General features: G+C 41.4%; 1 protein-coding gene across 1 annotated transcript in view; it reads right to left on the minus strand.

Moving 5' to 3' along the window:
• LOC103178117 (A disintegrin and metalloproteinase with thrombospondin motifs 19) overlaps positions 1-21,294 on the minus strand; it is a 197,640-nt gene extending 176,346 nt beyond the window's left edge. The window contains 4 exon segments of the mRNA XM_042345176.1: positions 2,973-3,135; positions 20,089-20,295; positions 20,374-20,588; positions 20,949-21,294. Of these exon segments, the coding sequence (XP_042201110.1) occupies positions 2,973-3,135; positions 20,089-20,295; positions 20,374-20,588; positions 20,949-21,012 (649 nt within the window). The 5' untranslated portion in view covers positions 21,013-21,294.
• Between the last annotated feature and the right edge of the window lie 261 nt (positions 21,295-21,555).

A 21,555-nucleotide genomic window follows, 5' to 3' on the forward strand; every position in this document is an offset into this window, starting at 1 on the left:
GTGCAAACCCTGGTTCCATCACAATAGCTAGATCTGAAGTTGTCCATAATGCCTGTCAGGCTCTGACTTTCTTTCTTCAGTTAAACTGATGTCTCATTAACTGGCATTCCAATACTGGGATCGAATGCCAGTAGTCCAATGAGCTAAGCAGTTGCTTGAGGCCTAACCATTGTGATGGAGTTGGTGGGGCGGTGGAGTGGGAGAAGGTCACACACAGTGAAAGAGATGAGAAATTAAAACATTGACCGACTCACTTTTTCAATGATGGATTAATCAACACCAATGTGTAAATTAACACAACAGAGGTCACTATTTTCCGCCGTGGGATTGTTTGACAGAATTCCTTAGTAAGGAATCAAAGACCCACAATTGGGGATATGTTTTGATAACCTATCTTGCTCCTCTATAACTTCGCTCTGATATGATCAACTTCTGAACCAGATTCCATGGGTTGGTCGGAATTTCAAATGGGATTCCTTAAAAGGGGAATATCCTGGCTCAGTTGGTAGCACTTTGCCTCCCTCTAAATCAGAAGGTTGTGCGTTCAACCCCAATTTGGACCATGGAACCCGTATTGTCTATGCTGACACGGCGATGCAGTGCTGGGAGTGTGCTGCATGGAGATGACATTCTTCAGATGAGGTGTTAAGCTGAAGTCACTTTTGCCTGTTCAGGTGGATGTTAAAGGTCCCATGGTACTATTCAAAAAGAGAAGGGAGTTTCTCCAGTGTCCTGGCCAACAATCCCATAGCTGTTTATGGAACACTGAATATGTGCAAATTGCCGCATTTGCCCACAAAATGCACACAATCAAAGCACCTTCAGATATCTCGACATCATAATACGGCGCTTTATGAAATGCAACAACAACAAAATTCCATTTATAGAGCGCCTTTCACGTCGGGAGGACATCCCAAGGTGCTGTACAGTTGGGTCAGGACCCGAGCAGGGGGGAAATGGTCAGGGGGAGGGAAGGGAGGGAGTGAGGAGGGGGTAGAGAGTCGAGAGGGGAGTTGAAGGCACGGTCAAAGAGAAAGGTCTTGAGACTGGCCTTGAAGGAGGAAAGGGAGGAAGCAAGGTGAAGGCACTGGGGGATGGAGTTCCAGAGCCTAGGGGCTGAGAGGCTGAAGGCCCGGCCACCGATGATAGGGCGGTTGGGGAGGGGGATGTGGAGCAGACCGGAGCCAGAGGAACGGAGGGTACGGGCAGGTAAGTAGGGGGATAGTAGGTCAGAGAGGTAGGAGGGAGCAAGGCTGTGAATGGCCTTGTAGGTGAGGATGAGGATCTTGAATTCAAATGCAAGGATTATTGTTAATAATAATAAAAATTCTTGCATTAGACAGAGAACCTTAAAATATTGCTAAAATGTATCAAAGCACTTCTCAGGATTTACAGGATAAAAATAAATGTTTTCATTTGATGTAGTATGTAGTATGTCGTCAAGACATTTCAAAACATTTCACAAGATTTACTGTAAGGCATAGGGACTGTGCATTTGAGATGTTCCCTTTAGAAATCCCACATTTTAGACCCCATTATGGCAAATACATGTTAAAAGTGACATAAAATAAAAAATTATGTCATAGCTCATTCTATTTAACATGCTCGCAATGGCACATCAAAATTATACAAAATTCAGGCCAATGAAAGAGTTCAAGTCTAGGATAAAAAACACACAATATTGCAGACAGGGCTTTAAATTCAAGTCTCAACACTATTTTTTACCAAATTCCAAAAGGCTATTACAATGAAACCATTGAAATGNTTTTTTTGCATCTGCTTTTCACCTTCCATTTTTCTGCCCTCTTATCAGACACTGACTTATGCTGACATATTGTTGCATGGGTGCCAACCGCACTTCTGTACTTTGCTCAAGTGCGCCATTCTTCATCTGTAAGCCTTGAGTGTCAGCAAGTTATTCAACCAAAGAGACCATCACAGTGAAGTTTGATCCAAACTTCATCTGATGTTTGCACACGAGTTCTTTCCAGCAGGAGACTGGATAGTGATCAGGAACAGGAATGCTGGTGGATTTTTCTCCAGGAGCCAGTGATCACATAAGTCAGCAAAGACTGGGAATTGTACTTAGAACCTTATAATCTGTAGGCTCGGTTTCACTTGAATTTTACCCAGACCTGCATAGTTTTGCTAACGGTGAAACTTTAAACCTAATTTGCGCATCTCCCCTGCGGTGACAATGTTGAGACTCAATGAAAGCAGGCATCTCTTTGATTTTGTCTTGTGTTCGTGCACATCATGGCTGTTTGTGGGACATTGCGATTCGTAAATTAGATGCCCTGATTCGCCCACAAAAATACATAGTCACTGCAGCTTATATCCTTTGAAGCACTTTGAAACATCCTCTAGACATGAGGTACTTTACCAAAGATCACATTGTTATATTTTACATCAGTAATATTTTCCTACTGTTTAAGATTTTGCATCAATTTCTCAAAGAAATCACAAGCACAACCAGTATTTAATATATCATAGTTGTGTGTTAAAACTGAAAGAAAATTCAACATTTCAGAACTATAAACTTTGTATCTCCAGTTCATATAATGATGTTTTAAATTTAAATACTGGGAGATATATTTATGTTCGTACATTCTCCAGACAATAGGGCATTCATTCAGAAATGAATTCACATTAAAATTATGCAGGCAGAGATTCCTTGTCAAGTAGCTGTACTGCTGCACTTGGAAATAGGTAACGCCGAATCTATTCATTTGCAGAAATAGCAGATCAAATGGATAAAGGATGAGATAACTCGGGAATAAAAGGAGGGAACATCCAAATGGGAAGCATTTGATAAAGTGCCTTTTCAAAGCATCAAAGCGTCTCAAAATGCTTCACAGAATTTAAGAGTGTACTAAAGTATTGTGACTGTTTATATGTAGACGAAAACAAGACAAAAACGACTTAGTTTTAGGAAAAAATAAGAAATAGAGTGAAATAAAAATCTGCTGTACCTGTAAACACTCCGCAGGATGGTTGTGAGATAAGTTTTTCTGCAGATTTCTCATCCATAGACCTCTTTCGCCTGTATACACGGTGGGCGTATCCTGTTACAGCCAAGGTGTGATTGAGAGGTTCAATAAATATAAATTCTTCATTAAGCTGAATGAACCCCATCTGGAAACATAAACAAAACAAAAATATTAAGCAGTTACCTTGGAGACAATTGTATCGATTGCTGCTGTTCATCATACTAACGCTGTGAAAATGTTTAGACACACCCCATCTCCGAGTTATCAGTTGGCACAGTATGTTAGAAGCGGACTTGGGTATGAATTCAGCACAGACACATAGGATGAAAGTCTCTTTTTTCTCCCTGAAAGCTGCTGGAGGTCACAGGTTGAAATAAGTTCTCTCAGTTTCATTGACTGCAACTCTATGGCCTACAATTAGCCTGAAATCAAATTGCCACACTGTAACAGTGGGAGGTGTTTTATGGAGCTTAAATACACCAGAACAATGAAGAGAAAATCTCCCATGTGTCTGAACCATGTCATACCTGACCTGTATAGCTTTGATTCTGTCAATGGTTGACAAGCAGAGAAAATGTAACATTCTCCAGTTGAATAATTCCTTACTTTGATGAGTAAACTAGTGCTTGCTAATAGACTTCCAAGGGTGATCAGAAACCACGAGTCATTTTAATTTTAACCACTCGCACAATAATAAAATAATAATCCTTGTATTTGATATAGGGACCTTATCACATCAATGAGACGTCTCAAAGAGCTTCATAAAATATACTGTAAAGTGAATTGACTGTACATTTTATGGGTGCATGAAGCAATTTTTCGCAAAAGCCTTCCCAATTTCCAAAGTATAGAATTGGGATAACTATAGCTCCTATCAATATCACCTAAATAAATCTAAAATACCTCATGCTATTTGTAGCTTTCAACAGGGAAATAGACAGGTATATGATCAAAGAGGCACTTGAAGGGCATAGGAATAAGGTGGAGCTGTGGAGTTGAATTGAGAGACAAATCTAGAACTCCTTACTCTGTGAGTCAGTGCGGACGACTTCTGCACTATAGATTTCTATATTTCTATGTTAATAGCCAATTAAGAAACCGTACACATCAATAAAGATAATCTGAATAGCTGTGCAAAAAACTATGAATTTGAAAACAATCGAACACAGACAATTTAGGAGACCTCTAGTAATAGAAAGGTTTAAATGATTCAAAATGAATTATTTTAAGCTTGATATCCAAGTGCTCCAAAACATTATCCTGTGTGAAAGGGCTAACATAATTGCAAGTTGTTGCAATTGCAGGTCCAATAAAAAAGACTGTGAACTCTTTACGAAGAAATTATTTTAACATAATAAATTGAATGTATTCAATCCTATTCTGTTGATGGTGTATGATTTCCCCTTTGCTGTATCTTCCACTCCTGGCTTCCTAAATCGATCTTGTCTTCCTACAGTCAGAAGTAGACAGTCGGAGGAGTGATGGACTTTCTCGTGACCATCAATAGTGATGTTCCTTATCGATTTAGAGAATGCAAGCCTTCAAGAACATGTTGCTGATTTTTCCTTTCCTCCCCACCATTAAATAACTCCCAATTAGATCATTCTCTTTGCCATAGGATAAATCATCTTTGGAAATGGCAGAAACAATGGTGGTGCAGTTCCTAAAGGAGCATGTAATTAAGAGCAAATACCACAGTCAACCACTGGGTGGTGTCTTCTGAAGCTCAAGCTTACAATCAATTGGAATCTACTTGGCTGAAATGCAGGGTGGGGGGGGGGGATGGGATTCAGCTTATGACAACCTTAGGAATTCAAATCAGTTGACTATTTTTAAAACTTATCTACTTTAAAATTGCTCAATTTTATTATCAAAACTATGCATAAAGGTACCACTCAAGTGTACAATATGGCCAACGAAAGATCCACAATAATTGATAAGGTTCATCTGCTTCAGACTAAGTGCCAATTTGGCTCGGTTAGCAGCACTCTCTCCTATGAGTCAGAAGGGTGCGCAACCAAGGCATCAGGTTTGACCCACAGCTGTCCTTCCTAATCCACATCCTGTCCCTGACCAAGACCACCATCCTCCACCTCCGTCACATTGCCCGCCTTTGAACGTACTTTACTTCAGATGCAGCCAAAACACTCGTCCATGCATTCGTGACCTTCTGCCATGACTATTCAAATGCCCTCTTTGCCGATCTCCCCAGCTCCACTCCACCATCCACAAAATCCCGCTGATCCAAAACTCTGCCACCCACTTACTCACTCTACTAAACTCCGTATGTCATCACACCAGATCCAGCCAGACTCCACTGGCTCCCTATCGCCAAACTCACTGACTTGAAGAATCTCCCACTCATTTTCAAATCCCTTCATGCCCTGGCACCTCCCTACCTCTCTGACCTGCTTACCCCCCAACTCACAGTCTCTGCTTGACTGGCTCTGGCCTTCTGCATGTTCCTTGTGCCCTCTGCTGTATAAATGCAAGATTTTGTGTTGTGGGATCAAGCTCCACAACAGGATTCTGAACTCATAAGGTCTAGGCTGACCCTCTAATTCAAGGCTGCGAGATGTGCTTCATTGTTGGAGATCATCTTCAGTTGATGTCCTGATTGCCCACTCAGGTGGATGTTAAAGATCTAGTGGCATTGGTCATTTACTTCAAGGTGTTTGTGCGACATTACTGTGTGCAAATTGGCTGCTGTATTTGCTTGTACGATACACAGTCACATCACTTTGAAACACTCTCATGCTACTTGTTAAAATAAAGGACATCTCAGCAGTCAATAGGTTGTCATCTTCAAGATGCAGTGATTTCATGATTTCAAGAACCAACATATTGCAATAGATACCAGTGATAATGTCTGCTAATACACCTGAGGAAACATTTTTGGAAGCCAAAGAGCAAAACATCTTAACTGGAAATTGCAGTCGGACAAATAAAGGCATTTGACTGACAGCAAGATATAAGTGCTTTAATAAACAAAAGACTCNAAAAAAGGTATCCAATTAATTGGCAATCCTCAAGCTTGCTGCTCATGTGATACCAAAGAAAATCGTAGAAATGATAGCTGATAGGCTCAGCAAAATGGTTTGATTTGATTTTGTGGAGAGCTGTAGCACAGTGGCTAGCGCGCTCCCCTCGATTGCGAGAGGACCCAGGTTCGATTACCGGGCAGGGCTAAAGCAATACCTTAGGCAGGTATCCTTGCTCCCCTCGCCTGTTTACCTAGCAGTAATTAAGAACCCAGTTGTTAGTTGATTGATGGATTGCTTTCCGGGGGTAATATTCCTTCAAAAAAAATTGGGTCACTCAATCCATGACTCTTTGAGACATTGCTGTGAGCAGTTGGCTGCCGCATTTCACCCACAAATTGCAGTCAATCCACTTTACAATATATATTTTGTGAAATGCTTTGAGGTGGCTTTTATATCACCAGCATGCTGCTTACAGGTTATACAAACGGTACCATTACAGAGTTGAAGACATATTACCAATTCCAAAACATCCCATGGCACTATTTAAAAGAGTTGAGAGTTTCTCTCGCTGCTCTGGCCAACAATCCTCCATGCAAACTGATCATTCACCTCCTAGCTGTTTGTGGGCCAGTGGATAGATACTTTAGTCTCTGTTTAAGTAGAGCTGCATTTGCCAACAAAGCACATTCAGTACACTTGACGGTAAATAACTGAAATATTTTGAAGCATAAGTGCTATCAAAATGCATTTATCCTTTTATATTTCATATGACTGGCAGCAATGCACTAAAATCCCACCTTGGTATTAATGGACCTCTAAGGATTACTATTGCAATAACACATCATCATGAGGGTACAACTAACCTATTTCACGATGTTCTAAATCCAGCTCATAAATGCAATATATAAATAATAATTCTTGCTTTTAATATCACATCTTATTATACTAAACATCACAAAGTGCTTCATTTTCACGTAAAGTGTAGTGATTGTATTTGTGGCAGACAATATGTTCAGCAACATCCCAAGAACAGCTGACCAATTTTGGCCGGATTATTGGCCACTGGGAGAAAATCCCTTCCTTTTCAAATAGTGCCAAGGCATATCTAATGTCCACCTGAACAGGCAGATGGGACCCTGGTCCATTATAATAAAAATGAACAGATTCGTCACCTGAAGGCAATCCTTTCACCAGGATTCCGGTGAATTGTGACATCCTTCTGATGTGAAAGAAGCTATTTAAGTGTAAATTATGTTGTAAATGTATTGTATATATGCATCCTTTGAAGATTGTACTACAAGGATCAAGCAAATACAAATCAAGCAAAATACAAAATCAAGCAAATACAAAAATCAAGCAAAAATGTAGTTAGAATAAATGAGAACTGTCTTAAATTCAGAAAACTCAGTTGTGTTCAAATTGATGGTGATAAGACCTCAAAGTATGGGATGCAGAGACACTGACATTGAGATATTGTTGCCAGTTGGCATTGTACCCAGGTCTAATCCCAACCCTGTTCCAACCCCACCTTTAGTATTACACCAACAATAAATGCAGTTGTGCCAGGTCAAACCTATCAATATTGAACCCACTATGCCTCTATATGCAATCCGATAAATCCCTCAACAAGACCTCAACAGTGGATAGATGCTTTAGTCTCTGTTTAAGTAGAGCTGTTCCTGCTTTGCAATTGAATGTCATCACGGTCAGGAGGTGGACTATCACAATTGAGATTGAAACCCAAGATCTGTCTACAGGACATCCTGGTACATTCAATCAATATGTGACAAAAATCACCAAATTGACCCCGTAGTGTAGTTTCTCCATCTCGGAAAGATGCACAATCTGAATTGTACTTATCTTAAAGAGATTGTGAATTAGTTCTGAAATGTCTCACCTAGGATGAGAATACGAGTTAAAATAACTTTGATGAGGGGATTCTTTTAAATTTAGAAAGCATTTTAATATCCATGTTTATGAAAACAGATATTCAAAATTAAAAGATTAAAGATCAATCTTAAAATATGAGACATAGTTTAAGAGGTGATTGAAGTAGGCTCAGTGCTGAACGTACTGATATGTAGCATTTTAAGTAACTCAAAAACACACATTAACACCAGTTGGCAGCAGTGCAAGTACCTTCTGGATTTCATTTGATCCTAAACAGTTATGGACTGGTTACAAGAATATTACAACCAGAAACAAAAACAGAAACGGTGAAAATCAAAAGCAGGTCAATTGACATCCAAAAAGAGAAAAGTAGATTAAGGTTTCAGGCCTGAAGCTTCACCAGAACTGATGAAGGGCTGTGCCCTTTCAGAGGCTGATTGACCTTCTGTAGATTTACAGTATTTCTGCTTTTGCAATTTTATGTAGCCCTTTTCACATCAGGAGGACATCTCAAAGTACCTCACAGGATTTACCGTAAAGCATAGTGACTGTACTTTCTAGCAAAAGCAGCTTTAATTCAATTTCACAGCTACAGGCTCCGCCAGTGTTGAGTGCTCTGAGACGTTATCCCCTTGAAAGGAGCTATATTAATGCAAGTTATTGTTTCATTTCTGAATTACTGCAGTTGTAGTTTTTGCACAATACAGAGCCAGTTTTTCTGTCCCTACTCAATGATTTAGAATTATCATCTTCACATTTGATATAATGTCTATAATGTTGAAACATCACAGATAATTGCTGCACAGTGCAGTGACAATGTACTCCCTAAAGGGAACAAATGCAAACCAATTTGTGCACAGCAATATCCCGAAACAAGCAGGAAGTAAATGAGTATTTGTTTTTTATCTGTGGGATTGATATCCAAGATTCAAGGAGAAACTCCCTTCTCTTTTCAAATATTGTAGTGCTATGCAGTTTTTAACATCCACCTGAACCTCAATTTAATGTTTCATCCAAGGAATGGCACTTCTGACAATGTTAAGTCTCCTCCAGCACTGCACTGGAGTTTCAACCTGGACTATGTGCCCGCAATCCTTGAGTACTTTATTCCATTGCATGAGATAGTGAGTTATTTCTATAATTGTCTCCCAGGATGACATTTTGTTTGGTTAACTGCGAATCACAATTTATGTGTTCTCACTTGAAGGTCCGGCATTAAATTGCAACCTTAAAATTCGCTGGAAAATAACTCTTGTTCTTCGGAAATTTGGGCTGTGAAATGTGATGTTTTTTTATGCATACAAATATGTTAGAAACACCACAACTTCCAGTCTATTATTAAAGACCTCCTTGTTCTCCTTGTTGGAAATGAAGCAACACCGATTGTGGTGACCAACCCTACAGATGGTGTTTTGAGTGTAAATTCATGAGATACTGGGATAAGAAGGTGCCTTGGCCAAGAATCAATCAGTGAAATCATTTTTGGGAACTCCAAAAAGCATTTTATTCACTCATAGAATCCAAACAAACCATCACCAAATGAATAAAAGCAAAGCAAGTCCACAGAACTCCCTCAACTGACATGGTAATTTTGTTAAGGTATCTCCCTGCATATGCACACTCAAGAGATGACCCCTCCCACACTCCCAAAAAGCTGTTTTTAAGTGAGTCCAGTGTCCTGACCTCAACCACCCTTTCTTTAAATGTGGATTTGCGTAGTCACACAAACAACCATGAAGTGAATGACCAATTTTTTTCTGGGGGCTGGTTGGCCAGGACACTAGAAAAAATAACTTTATATTGGGTTTATGACACAAGACAGCAAGGTACAACTACTTTTCTAATGCAGGACATTATACTTTGTAGTATTTTTGACAGTGAATTGGAGGACAAATCATTATCTTGCATATATCACTTAAATGAGCTGTCACTTTGCATGCCTATATTTTATGGTCCAAACTTGTACTTAAGATTCTTTCAAGTGCTGAATTATTGTCTGTGGATACAACAGCATATTTGTTTGTCAATACTCTATGGGTGAATTGCAAACTCATGACTTTATTTAGTGAAGAAATACCTGGAGAACAGGCCAACTGATGCAAACAGCATGTCATTTCCTGAGCCGAAGCCAAGTTAAACTGATGCTTTTCATTAATCTCTGGGGGTTAAACATCCCCTTGACTGCCATNAAAAAAAGTATGACAGCCTTGACTGTGATGATGACCAGCGTAACATAGTTCTTTCTTTTACTATCATCACTAAGGGCAAAGGTTTATTTTGAAGAGTGATTCATGGGCTATAATTCAGCAAAGGAAAGAAAATGTAAAGTCCTATGGACCAAAGGGCAAAACATCAGAGAAAAAACTGCAATCTTGGTCCAAATACAGTACGATGAAGGCCATCAATTTCCATCAGATCAATAAAGTGTTTATGAACATACTTTTGTTGAAACTTTTTGTAGCTTATATTCCTATTGTAAACCCTCTTTTTCTGTCACAGCATTATAGAATTAGAATGTTAATAATTCTGAGACTTGGTGTACAAAACAATTGCTTACCTGAAACACAGAAAGAAGAATAAACACACAAATACAAAGGCCCAATTTCTATGGAAATGGTGCCCTGGTGGAAATATATTTTGCTATAAGGGAACATTTTCCATATCTAGCTCCCTATCATAGGGTATCATTTTACAGTGTGCTGTGAGGACGGGCTGAAATCTAACAATGAAGCAATCAAGAGCTGCCAGTTCCAATTTATTCTCTGTGGCAAAAAAGAATATAAGCTGCTTCAGTGAATATTGGAATCTCTTATTTAAAAAAAACTTGCAATTACCAAACCACAATAAACATTCATTTCAAATGTAAAACATTATATACCAATAAATACATATTGCTTTTGTTTATTTGAGATGGATTTGGGGGAGATTTTGCTAAGCCAGTTGTCTGAACACATGTGGAAACCCATCATCCTGCTTAAGAGTATCCAGACCAGGGAGACTTCCACATAAGCAGGCAACGTTTTCAAGGAAATTTCCCATCTGCGTGGAATCGAGTGTGCACTCTCCCTCCAGAGAAATGCACCCTTCTTACAAAATTCTGAAATGTAATAGCCACAGGAATCAAAGTTTGGGCACCAAGAGTGTGTGCTGGAGTTTAACCATCTAAAACCACATAGTTTCACATTCAGACCACTGCCTGGCAAGCTTTCCTGCTGCTTGTTCAGCGAGGGCCACCCTACACATCAAGATTTCGGCTTATAGAATTAACTGAGGCTGAGTGGAAAAAATGCTTGCCTCCAGTTTGCCCCTTTAAGTCCTGCAGATGCGCCAAGGTGGTTTGACTGTCATCAACAGTGCCTTGGAGTATTTCGGATCCATCTGGCTTACAAACTAGATTATTGAGACTGCCACAGAGTATTGGCTTGACTCCAATATTCCATGGCCAACCATTCCGACATGGAGCCAACTTTGGCTCTCATGAAGGTGAGGGCTTTCAATGCTGGTGAAGTGAACATTTTATTTCAAGAGACCAGCAACAAGCATGTCCAGGTCGATATAGAAGCACCAAAGGCATAGTGAAGCTATTCTACTCTGCCCCTAACCATTGAGCTTAACTCAAAAGACCATCCCTACTTCACCAGTGTGAATATTTCCATTTCCCTCAAAACCATTGTGAGAATGAGAGCGAAGTGAGAATGTCCACTTAGAGTCAATGTATGATGAAACCAGGCAACATTTAGGCTGTGGACCCAATTCCAACAGCATCTGGGTTATTCCTTCTGTTTCCGACAATTTTATATTTCTGTTTATGGTTCATTTTATTTCATTCTGGAAAGTGAATGCACACGAAGTTTTCTTACACACTGTTACGTACGGTCCATCCCGCCCAGTAATTCTGGCGCACCAATGTATAAACACATCTTTAAAATTAGTTACAGAATATATCATCGTGTCACTGATTAGGTAACTCTATAGCGCCTGGAGGCATTGAATGGTTTGGTCCTGACGTATCCTTAGCCCTTCTGGAGCGCAATGCACGAGTACTTCAAACAGAGCGTACTCCCTCTTGATTTTTCTTCTTTACGTCATAAAAATTCACTTAAGTATTGCATATAAAATCACAGATTGCACGAGAGCTACAGGGATGTAACCAAAGTAAAGGTTCTGATTATATCAGAAACCACAAGGGCAAAGCTTCAGCAGTTTATGAATGTCATCTGAACATCGAGATTAGATTTCACCCTTTAATATATTCTGTAGTATCTGTTTTTATTTATAACCTATATAGTTTCAATCTTATGGTAGGAGGTTTTATTCATCTTTGATCAGTTTTTTTTATGGGTTCCAGGAGCATTTCTATGATTTTTCGCTTTCAGAAGAGTGGCAGTGTCTAGAATAATACTAAATAATAATAACATTTCTTGTATTTGATACAGCACCTTACCATGTCATCAAAACGTCTCAAAGCTCTTCACTGAGTATTTCAGGCAAACGTGGCAGCCAAGTTGCAAAGGGCAATGTTTTGATGTTAATACTATGCGTTGTATTTCATATAATGACCTGATATACATTGTTTCCAAACACTCCTTGTATTTTCTTATGTGGGGTCAATTGCATGGAGATCACTAACAAGCCATAATTTTGTTTCAGGTTCATAATGTAAAATCCTTTCACGGATCCATAACAAAAAGTTTAGTATATTAGTGCCAAGTAGTCTTCTTATTTGCACCAACAGCTGCCTATTTTATACGTTTAATATTCACAGCAACTTGAAACTGTTTTGTACACTACAGATGTATGATGTGGCATTATTCCACATCAAACGAGCTCAACTGCAGTCTTGGAGGGACGTAGGGAGGCTTTCATCTAATCAGCTTTACATTTGCATGAGAGGTAAAAGAAACAACTGCAGTTCAAAAAATACTGCAAATACTGTACTGTTTTGTGCTTGGCTACAATTTCCCAGTTTTAACAGAACGAGAGGGCACAGGTTCAGGGTGGTAAAGGGCAATTTATGGATAGACATCAGGAAGTATTTCTTTACACAAAGGCCAAATAACCACTGGAATAATTTACTAGGAAGGGTGGATTCATTGACGAGCTTGATGCCATAATGCGAGGATGGTATGTCCAAATGTTTGTCAGTTAATTTCAATCTTCTAATTCCACCTTCGGTCAGTGTGATCTAAGTTGTACCATCCACTCCCTTTGTTCTGCTTTCCCATACAAATGCATACCACCCTCATTCCTTCACCTGTACTCCCCCGATCTGCTACCATGTTACAAGTACAGAGGTTATCAACAACAACAACAAACAACATTTATAGAGCACCTTTCACGTTGGAAGGAAGTCCAAATATCAGCGCAAATACAAGGTGGTAAACTGTCACAACAAAAAGCAGCAGTTTTGTGAATGTATGCTACTCAACAACAATATCTGTTGCTTGGCATACACCACCCTGTCCATAGTAAACGCTGTATTTAGCCCCGTTTTATTCTCTTTAAATTCCCCCCCTCCCACCCCATGCTTTAAAAGACCAACACCAAGAGTACCAAATAAAGCACTGTAATTTAAAATAATCAGAAGTGAAATAGCACCACTGATCAATGCTTCGCTGGTGGATGAACCAAACAGGTTGCAACGTATAATAATAAGCTCTTTGCGTCATTGAGACATCTCAAAATGCTTCACAGAATATATTGTAAAATGGATTGACTGTGTATTTTGTGGGCGAAACACGGCAGCTAGTTGTACACAGCAGTGTCCCACAAACAGTGATGGATCAAGGGTAATATACCCTCAGAAAGCGATCCGCCAATAGACTTAACATCTGGGTTCCTATTTACTGGTAGGTAAACAGGAGCGTGTGGGGTAAGGAAATTTGCCTACGGTTTCGCCGCATGCAGAAATCAAACCCAGGCCCTCTCACTTGCGAGGCGAGTGCTCTAACCACTACTCTATGCAACTCCACCAGAATAGAAGCGCCAAAGGCACAGTAAAGCATTCCTACCCATCTTCAATTGGATGCCATTCCTCTAGTGGTGACTGACTGCTTTTTATCTTAAAGATCAGCTTGCTGCTCATCAAGCTAAAAATATTCGAGTCTGATTGGTGCTATAAACGAATGGCATTTCATTTGCAACAAAGACAACTCAAATTAAAACCATGCACAGGGAACATGTGGGAAGAGCTGGAAATTGGGATTCTACGGATGCCTTAGAAAATCAGGTAAAAATTGGATGAGACATTAAATTGAGGCCCCGTCTGCCTATCCAGGTGGACATTAAAGATCTCAAAGCACTATTCGAAAAAAGAAGGGAGTTTTTTTCCGGCGTCCTGGCCAACAATCCTCCAGATAAAGTTGGTCATTCACTTAATGCTTATTTGTAGGACATTGTATATCAAATGCAAGGATTATTATTATTATATTGATATGGACAAACTAGCTGCCACATTCACCCACAAAACACACAGTCACCGCCCTTTACAATATATCCTGTGAAGCACTTTGGGACGCCCTCCTGAAGTGAAAGGTTGTATACCAATGTGAGATTTGTATTCGGTAGCAAACAGCAGCACTGATACAATGGGTGAAACGTACCCCTTCTGCTTCTATGTTGCTATTTATAGTGCCATTGTTCAAAGACTCCCAAGTTCTTCAATGTGATAAAAGTTAAATGATCAGAGGATCATGATGGTGCCAGTCCTCCTCACGTCTAGGCTGGATTGCTGAAGTATAGAAAGCCGTACGGGACCTGGTTTAAATTTCCAGCTCTATGACCTGTCGTCCCAAAGTATGAATAGGGTGTTATAAAGCGTTGCTGCTACAACCCACTGTGCTGTAAAGTAGCTGAATGTAGGAACGTGTTTGTGATTCCCACTCGGCAACTTCCCAGGCTTGTCATCCTGTCTGAACCCAGTGCCAAGTGAGGGAAGACACCACAGGGAGCAAGACAAAGCTAGGGAAGAGGGATCCTTATTGGGTATTTTTTCAAACCTCCTTAGCAGAGGGCTCAAGGATGACAGAGACAGAGACACTGAATCATTTTTTTGAGGTCTGAACTTTGCGAGGTGAATAACTATGTCACATCTCAACTTTTCTTGTCTTCTTATCTAAATCAAGTTAAAGTGGTCTGTCTGATCTGTCCTGTTCACTGTTTCATACCACAAAGTTCAGTGAAAGCAACTCTGCACACGAGAGTCTTCAATGAGCTTCTCCATATGGAGCTACAGTATTATAAGAAGAAGTAAAACTGTTTGATATTCTTCCAGCACGTTTCCATTGAGTTAAATGAGCTTTGTAACAGCTAAAATGCATTTGGGAGAAAAGAGCCTCTAGTTACAAGACTATGGTGCATAAATAATTCATTTATTCTCAATTCCTGCAGCTTTTAATGACATGCAATATTTATTATTTTCCTTAAATCTTGAATTTTATGTTTTTTATATAATGTTGTCACATAAAGTTGTTTTCCATAGCACTGTGAATTCTCCTATAACGTATTGGTTAGAGCACTTGCCTCGCAAGTTAAAGGATCCGGGTTTGATTCCCGGACTAGGTGAAATCTTACCTTACTCTACATGCCTGTTTACCTAGCAGTAATTTGGAGCCCAGTCATTAGTCGATTGGCGGATCACTTTTCCAGGGGTAATAATATCTTCATAAAAATAATTTTATAAAATAATAATTTGGTCACTCAATCTAAGACTGATTGTGAGACACTGTTGTACAAAATTGGCTACTATGTTTTGCCCACAAAATACACAGTCAATTCACTTTACAGTATATGCATTCATCATACATGCATTCATCACCTCAAGGTTCGACCTTGGAAACTCCCTCATTGTCAGCCTCCCCAACTCTTCCCTCCACAAGCTGCAGATCATCCAGAACTCTGCAGCTCATGTCCCCTCCCGCACTAGGCTCTGTGTCCACATCACCCCCACTTTTACCCGGCTCCACTGGCTCCCCATCCCTCAGAGGATAGAATGCAAAATCCTCATCCTCACTTTCAAAGCTCTCCATGTCCTTGCCCCCTCCTACATCTCTGACCTGCTGAACCCCCTATCAACCTCTCTGCTCCCTCCATACAGCAGGCTCCGGCCTGCCCCATGTCTCCCACCCGACCCGCCCTACCATTGGCTACTGGGCTTTCAGCTTCTCTGCCCCCACCCTTTGGAACTCCATCCCGCAATCCCTTTGCCTTGGTCCCTCCTTTGCCTCCTTCAAGGCACGACTCAAGACCCTCCTTTTCAACCGTGCCTTCAGCCACTCTCCTACCTCTCTGCCCTCCCTCATCCCAACCCTACCACAGGGCTCGGGTCCTGATCCCCGACTATTCAGCACCTTGGGATGTCCTCCCAACATGAAAGGCACTTTACAAATGTAATTTTGTTGTTGTTGTCTTATATTCTGTGAAGTGCTTTGAGATGTTTCGGAGTCGTGATTAGGCGCTATATCAAATTCAAGGATTATTGTTATTATTATTTACGTAATGCTATGTTACAATGGGGAATGGCTTTAGCACTGAGATACACATAACCATCCCATTCATACGTGTGTAACATTTAAATTGGTGGTTTATAATTCCAGATTCTAACTGTTTGGTGACCTAGTTAATATCGCACGTCCAATACATAAAAAAAATGTTTGTATGACTCCGCTGTGCGCAATTGGCTGCGGTGTTTTGCCCACAAAATATACAGACAATTCACTTCACAGTATATTCTATAAGTGCTTTGAGACGTCTCAAACACATGATAAGGCGTTACATCAAATGCAAGATTATTATTAATATTATCACAGACATTGTTACCACAACAACAACTTATATTTATTAAGCCCTTCACTAACAATAACATCTAGAAGCTTTATGTAACAGGGATGGTGTCAGACACCAAGTGGGTGGGAGGGCAATGGAGATGTCTGGAGATGGGGTAAGATTTTAGGTTTGGTTTAAAGATAAGTGGGGGATTGGTGGGGGCACACAGAGGGAGAGAGGGAAGACATTGCAAAGGGTGGGGCATAGTTACTGAAGTCTGGCGAGGACTGGGGTGATGGATGGGTGAGGATGCACACTGTGAAGTTTGGGATTAGCTGGAGATGGTGGATGGGGAGGAGCTGTAGCAGTGTGGACTGGCGGAGGAATGTGTTAGAGAAGTCAAGTTGCAAGGTCACAATGTCAAGAGTGAGGGCTGCAGTGGCATTTTGACATTTCTAGGATTCATGTAAACATTAATTATCTTACCAGAGAATACATTAATGTCCCAAGTGCAATGGTGTAATGACAGAACTATAATCATGCACTGTACTCACCTGTAAAATGCTAAGCATCTCAATTTCCCCTGTGCTATTTTTTTGTGCAATGTCTTCCCTCCCCTCCAGCTTCACGCTAGGTCTTGCAAAAACATGCAGAACTGCACCATGTGATTTTATAATAGTCAGAAATAATTACTATTCCCCCCAAAATGGTGATCAAGTAAATGATATGTACACATCAACATGCTCCCCCGTGATAGAGATTCTGCCACTAAATGTTAATGTAGCCATGCAAAGAAAGAATGCCCTGTCTATTCGTACAATCACACTGCTCCCTTACTGCCACTTTACTTCTTTCTTGTTCAGTACAAGCTGATAGGAAGCACCATAAGTTTGAAAACAACAACAACAAACAATAAATTGCATTTATATAGCGCCCTTCGCGTAGGTTAGTGTCTCGGAGTACTTCATAAAAATGGGATCAGACATCGAGAAAGGGAGAAGGGGAAGGGTAGGTGATTCTTAGTAAATAGAGATTGCTCAGAAAAATCAAAGTAAATATGCCACCGAGATGAAGATAGGTGCTAGGACCATTGTACTTTGTTTCTGGGAGTCTGTTGTCCTTGTAAAATCCAAGGCTGACTCTACATGTGAGATAAAATGGTAGTGCAATAATAATAATCCTTTCACTTGACATAGCGCCTTATCACTTTGTTGAGATTTCTCAAAGCACTTCACAGAATATACTGTACAGTGAGTTGACTGTATATTTTGTGGATAAAACACAGCAGCCAATTGCACACAGTAGTGTCCCACAGCAGTCAGGATGTAAAACACAGTCTACAGCAGCTACATCAACAGTATTTCACCCACATGTATACAGGACATGTACACACACCATTGCACCGCAATTGCCTGCAAAATAATTTTTAATGATTGCATTAAGTAGCTCAGGCCACTTCTATAAAAATAATTAACTACTGAGATGAAACTCCTGGCTAACAACCCTCCCAATAAAATTAGTCATTCACTTACTTCATGACTGTTTGTGGGAAATTGCTGTGCACAAATTGGCTGCCGCATTTTCTTACAAGTACACAGTCAATTACACTTTTACCGAAAAATCCTGTGAAGCTCTTTGGGACGACTTGACAAAGTGGTAAGATGCGATATCAAATGCAAGTATTAAAAAGCAGCAATGGACTGCATAGATCCAAGAAAATGTAACTGAAAACCCCCACACACAATATTGTACGTGAAAGAGCAGAGAATAAGTTGATATCATGCAATAATTTGAAAACATACCCTTGCATAACGTAAGCTTTCAAGAAAGTTTGCAAAAAAATACTATACAACTACACGAGCATCAGATTATTTTGATTCCTTCAGTATTAGTGTGTCAGGGATTTATATATATATTTTTTTTACACAAAAAAAAAAGCACTTTTTTCCGGTATTATACATTTCTGGACGAGGTGTTCAGTTCCTGGGACCATATTTGGAGATCTTTCCATTGCAGGAGGTGAGCTGCAAAGCTGGTTTGCAGCACTTGGGCGAACACACGGCTCCGCACAGAGCAAACCAGTGCGCCTCCTGTCGGCCGGGCGTAGAACAGCGGCCACACTCGGCATGAATGGGTCAACACCCCCACACAGCCCGAGGAGACGCGATTTGTACTGTGTGCGGTTATCACAAACTTTATTTTAAACCCACGCCTCTAGATATTGTTCTGTCGGGGGTGTGGGGGAAAGTTTGCCTCTGCACGTACGTTTAATAGAAAAGCATCGAAGGCGACTGTCACCGGTTATCTTAATAATAATAATAATAATCCTTGCATTTGATACAGCGCTTTTCACGTTGGGAGGTTAAAGAGGTTAAACATTCCTGATAGAAAATCATCTGTGTGTGTGTGTGTGTGGGGTTGGGGGGGGAAGCATTAGTCAAAGAGACATAAACGACACAAAATTAAAATGAAAAAAAAGATGCTTTTAACATTTTAGAAGAGATTAGGCAGAAAACACAAGGGCTGTTCTGAAACAAAAGCAGAGATGTGATCCAAATCACTGGGACCACCATCAGATCATTGGATGTGATCAGATTATTGGGAGGAAAGAGGACTGAGTGAACATTTTGCTGGAGAAATATTTTCGATAAAAAGTGGTGGTGGGGGGGGGGGGGGCAGTGGGGGCAGTGGCAACACAGCTCGGACTTGTTAACGTTACCAACATTACCTTCACAGTGAGACAGACACGAATGGCACAAAATAAAAAATACATCAAGTTGAGTGAAGAGAGAGAGAGAGAGAGTGTGTGTGTGGGGGTGTGTGTGTGTGTGCTGCAGAAGCAAGAGAGACAGAGTGACTGACAGACAGAGAGACAGACAGAGAGAGAGACAGAGAGACACAGACAGACAGAGAGAGACGGAGAGACAGACAGACAGACACAGACACAGACAGACACAGACACAGAGAGAGACAGACACAGAGAGAGAGAGAGAGAGAGAGACAGACACAGAGAGAGAGAGAGACACAGACACAGAGAGAGACACAGACACAGAGAGAGACACAGACACAGAGAGAGACACAGACACACAGAGAGACACGGACACAGAGAGAGACACGGACACAGAGAGAGAGAGAGAGAGACAGACACAGAGAGAGAGACACAGAGAGAGAGACAGACACAGAGAGAGAGACACACAGACACAGAGAGACACACAGACACAGAGAGAGAGACACACAGACACAGAGAGAGAGACACACAGACACAGAGAGAGAGACACACAGACACAGAGAGAGAGAGAGACAGACACAGAGAGAGACACAGAGAGACACAGACACAGAGAGAGACACAGACACAGAGAGAGACACAGACACAGAGAGAGACACAGACACAGAGAGAGAGAGACAGACAGACAGACAGACAGACAGACAGAGAGAGTGCTGGTTGACAGCTGAGCCCTTACCAGTCCCCCGCAGGTGCTGAAGGAGGCGAGTGAGCCGCTGTTGCTGTGCACATACCCGCTGTAGTAGCAGGCGTGCTCCCCGCGGTAGGAGCGCACGGAGCTGTGGTGTCGGCTCCTGCGGCTGTGCACCGTGAAGCTTCCCGAGAGGAAGCGGCTGTCCCGCCGTAAGCTCAGGTACAGCTCCCTGCCGAAAGCCGGGATCCTCAGCTGCAGCTCCGGGGAGGAGGAGGAGGAGGAGGTGGTGGAGGAGGAGGAGGAGGAGGAGGAGATGGTGGAATAAGTTGCATCGCTGCTGCTGTCGCCAGCGCCGGGCGGTGCAGGAGGCTGCAGCTCCCGCGGGTAAAACTCCTGGGATTCGTACTCGTCCACGTTGGAGATGGAGCGGACTTCCCGGGAAGTGATCCCGGGATCTGCCAGAATGGCGTGGAAAGGACGCGGTTTGCCGTCCTGCAGAACGGCTGGGAAAACGATCTCGGTTTCCTCCAGGAAAGCCTCGAAACCTGCATTAGGGAAAGGACAGGGGAACAGGAGAGACACAGAGAGGGGGTGTGGGTGGGGGGTGTGTGTGTGGGGGGGAAATACAATTGCATTTACTATTTTGTTTCAAAATGGTGCAAGTGGAGCTATTTGTGTCCAAAATAGGATCCCCCCCCCCCCCCTCCACACCCCCCCCCCCACCACCACCCAAAAAAAAAATGAATGATATATAGGATGAAACCGATCGAGTGTTTTTTTTTAGGAAAAAAAAAGGAAACGCTGAGGGGGTTTTTTTTTCAAAAAAAAATGGCAAGAAAATCTTGGGAGAAAACATGGGGGGGAAAAAAAAACAAACTTGGAAAAATAATTGGATTTTACTGTACCTGAAACTATTGCATCCGTGAAGTACAGTGTGTAAAATATATAGAGAGTGTGTCCCGGGCTCATTCTGGTAATTCTCTCTCCCTCTCTCTCTCTCTCTCCCTCTCTCTCTCTCTCTCAAGTGTCCTGTATTTAATATAAGAGTTAATTCTCGGTAAATGAATGCACATCCACTTATTTTTTTTTGCAGTGACGATGGGGAATCGGTTGTTTCTGCGTCGGTTGTCTCTATTTGAAGGTAAGTTGTTCTTTCACAGTGGATGTAAAGTTGCAGTGAGCTCAGAGCTGCTGCTGTGCCTTTGCCTCTGTCCAGTTCTCTCTCTCTCTCTCTTTTCTCTCCCTCTCCTCTCTCTCACACTCTCTCACTCTCTCTCTCTCGTTCGCTCTCTGTCTGCCTTCACATGGTTTGAGTTTCCGAATGAATGGGTTCGATCCCGCGGAGCTGAGCTGAGCTCACCACCAGCACCAGCACCACACACACTCCCCTCCCTCTCCTCCCCTCCCCTCCCTCCCAGGGCTTCCCCCAAACTGCCGACCAGACCGACCTGATTGGTTCACAGTAACCCCACAGAAGAGATTTAACACACAATGACATTGAGGTGGAAAAGG

Source organism: Callorhinchus milii, unplaced genomic scaffold (genome assembly GCF_018977255.1).
Source record: "Callorhinchus milii isolate IMCB2004 unplaced genomic scaffold, IMCB_Cmil_1.0 Scaffold32, whole genome shotgun sequence".
Classification (NCBI taxonomy): Eukaryota; Metazoa; Chordata; class Chondrichthyes; order Chimaeriformes; family Callorhinchidae; genus Callorhinchus; species Callorhinchus milii.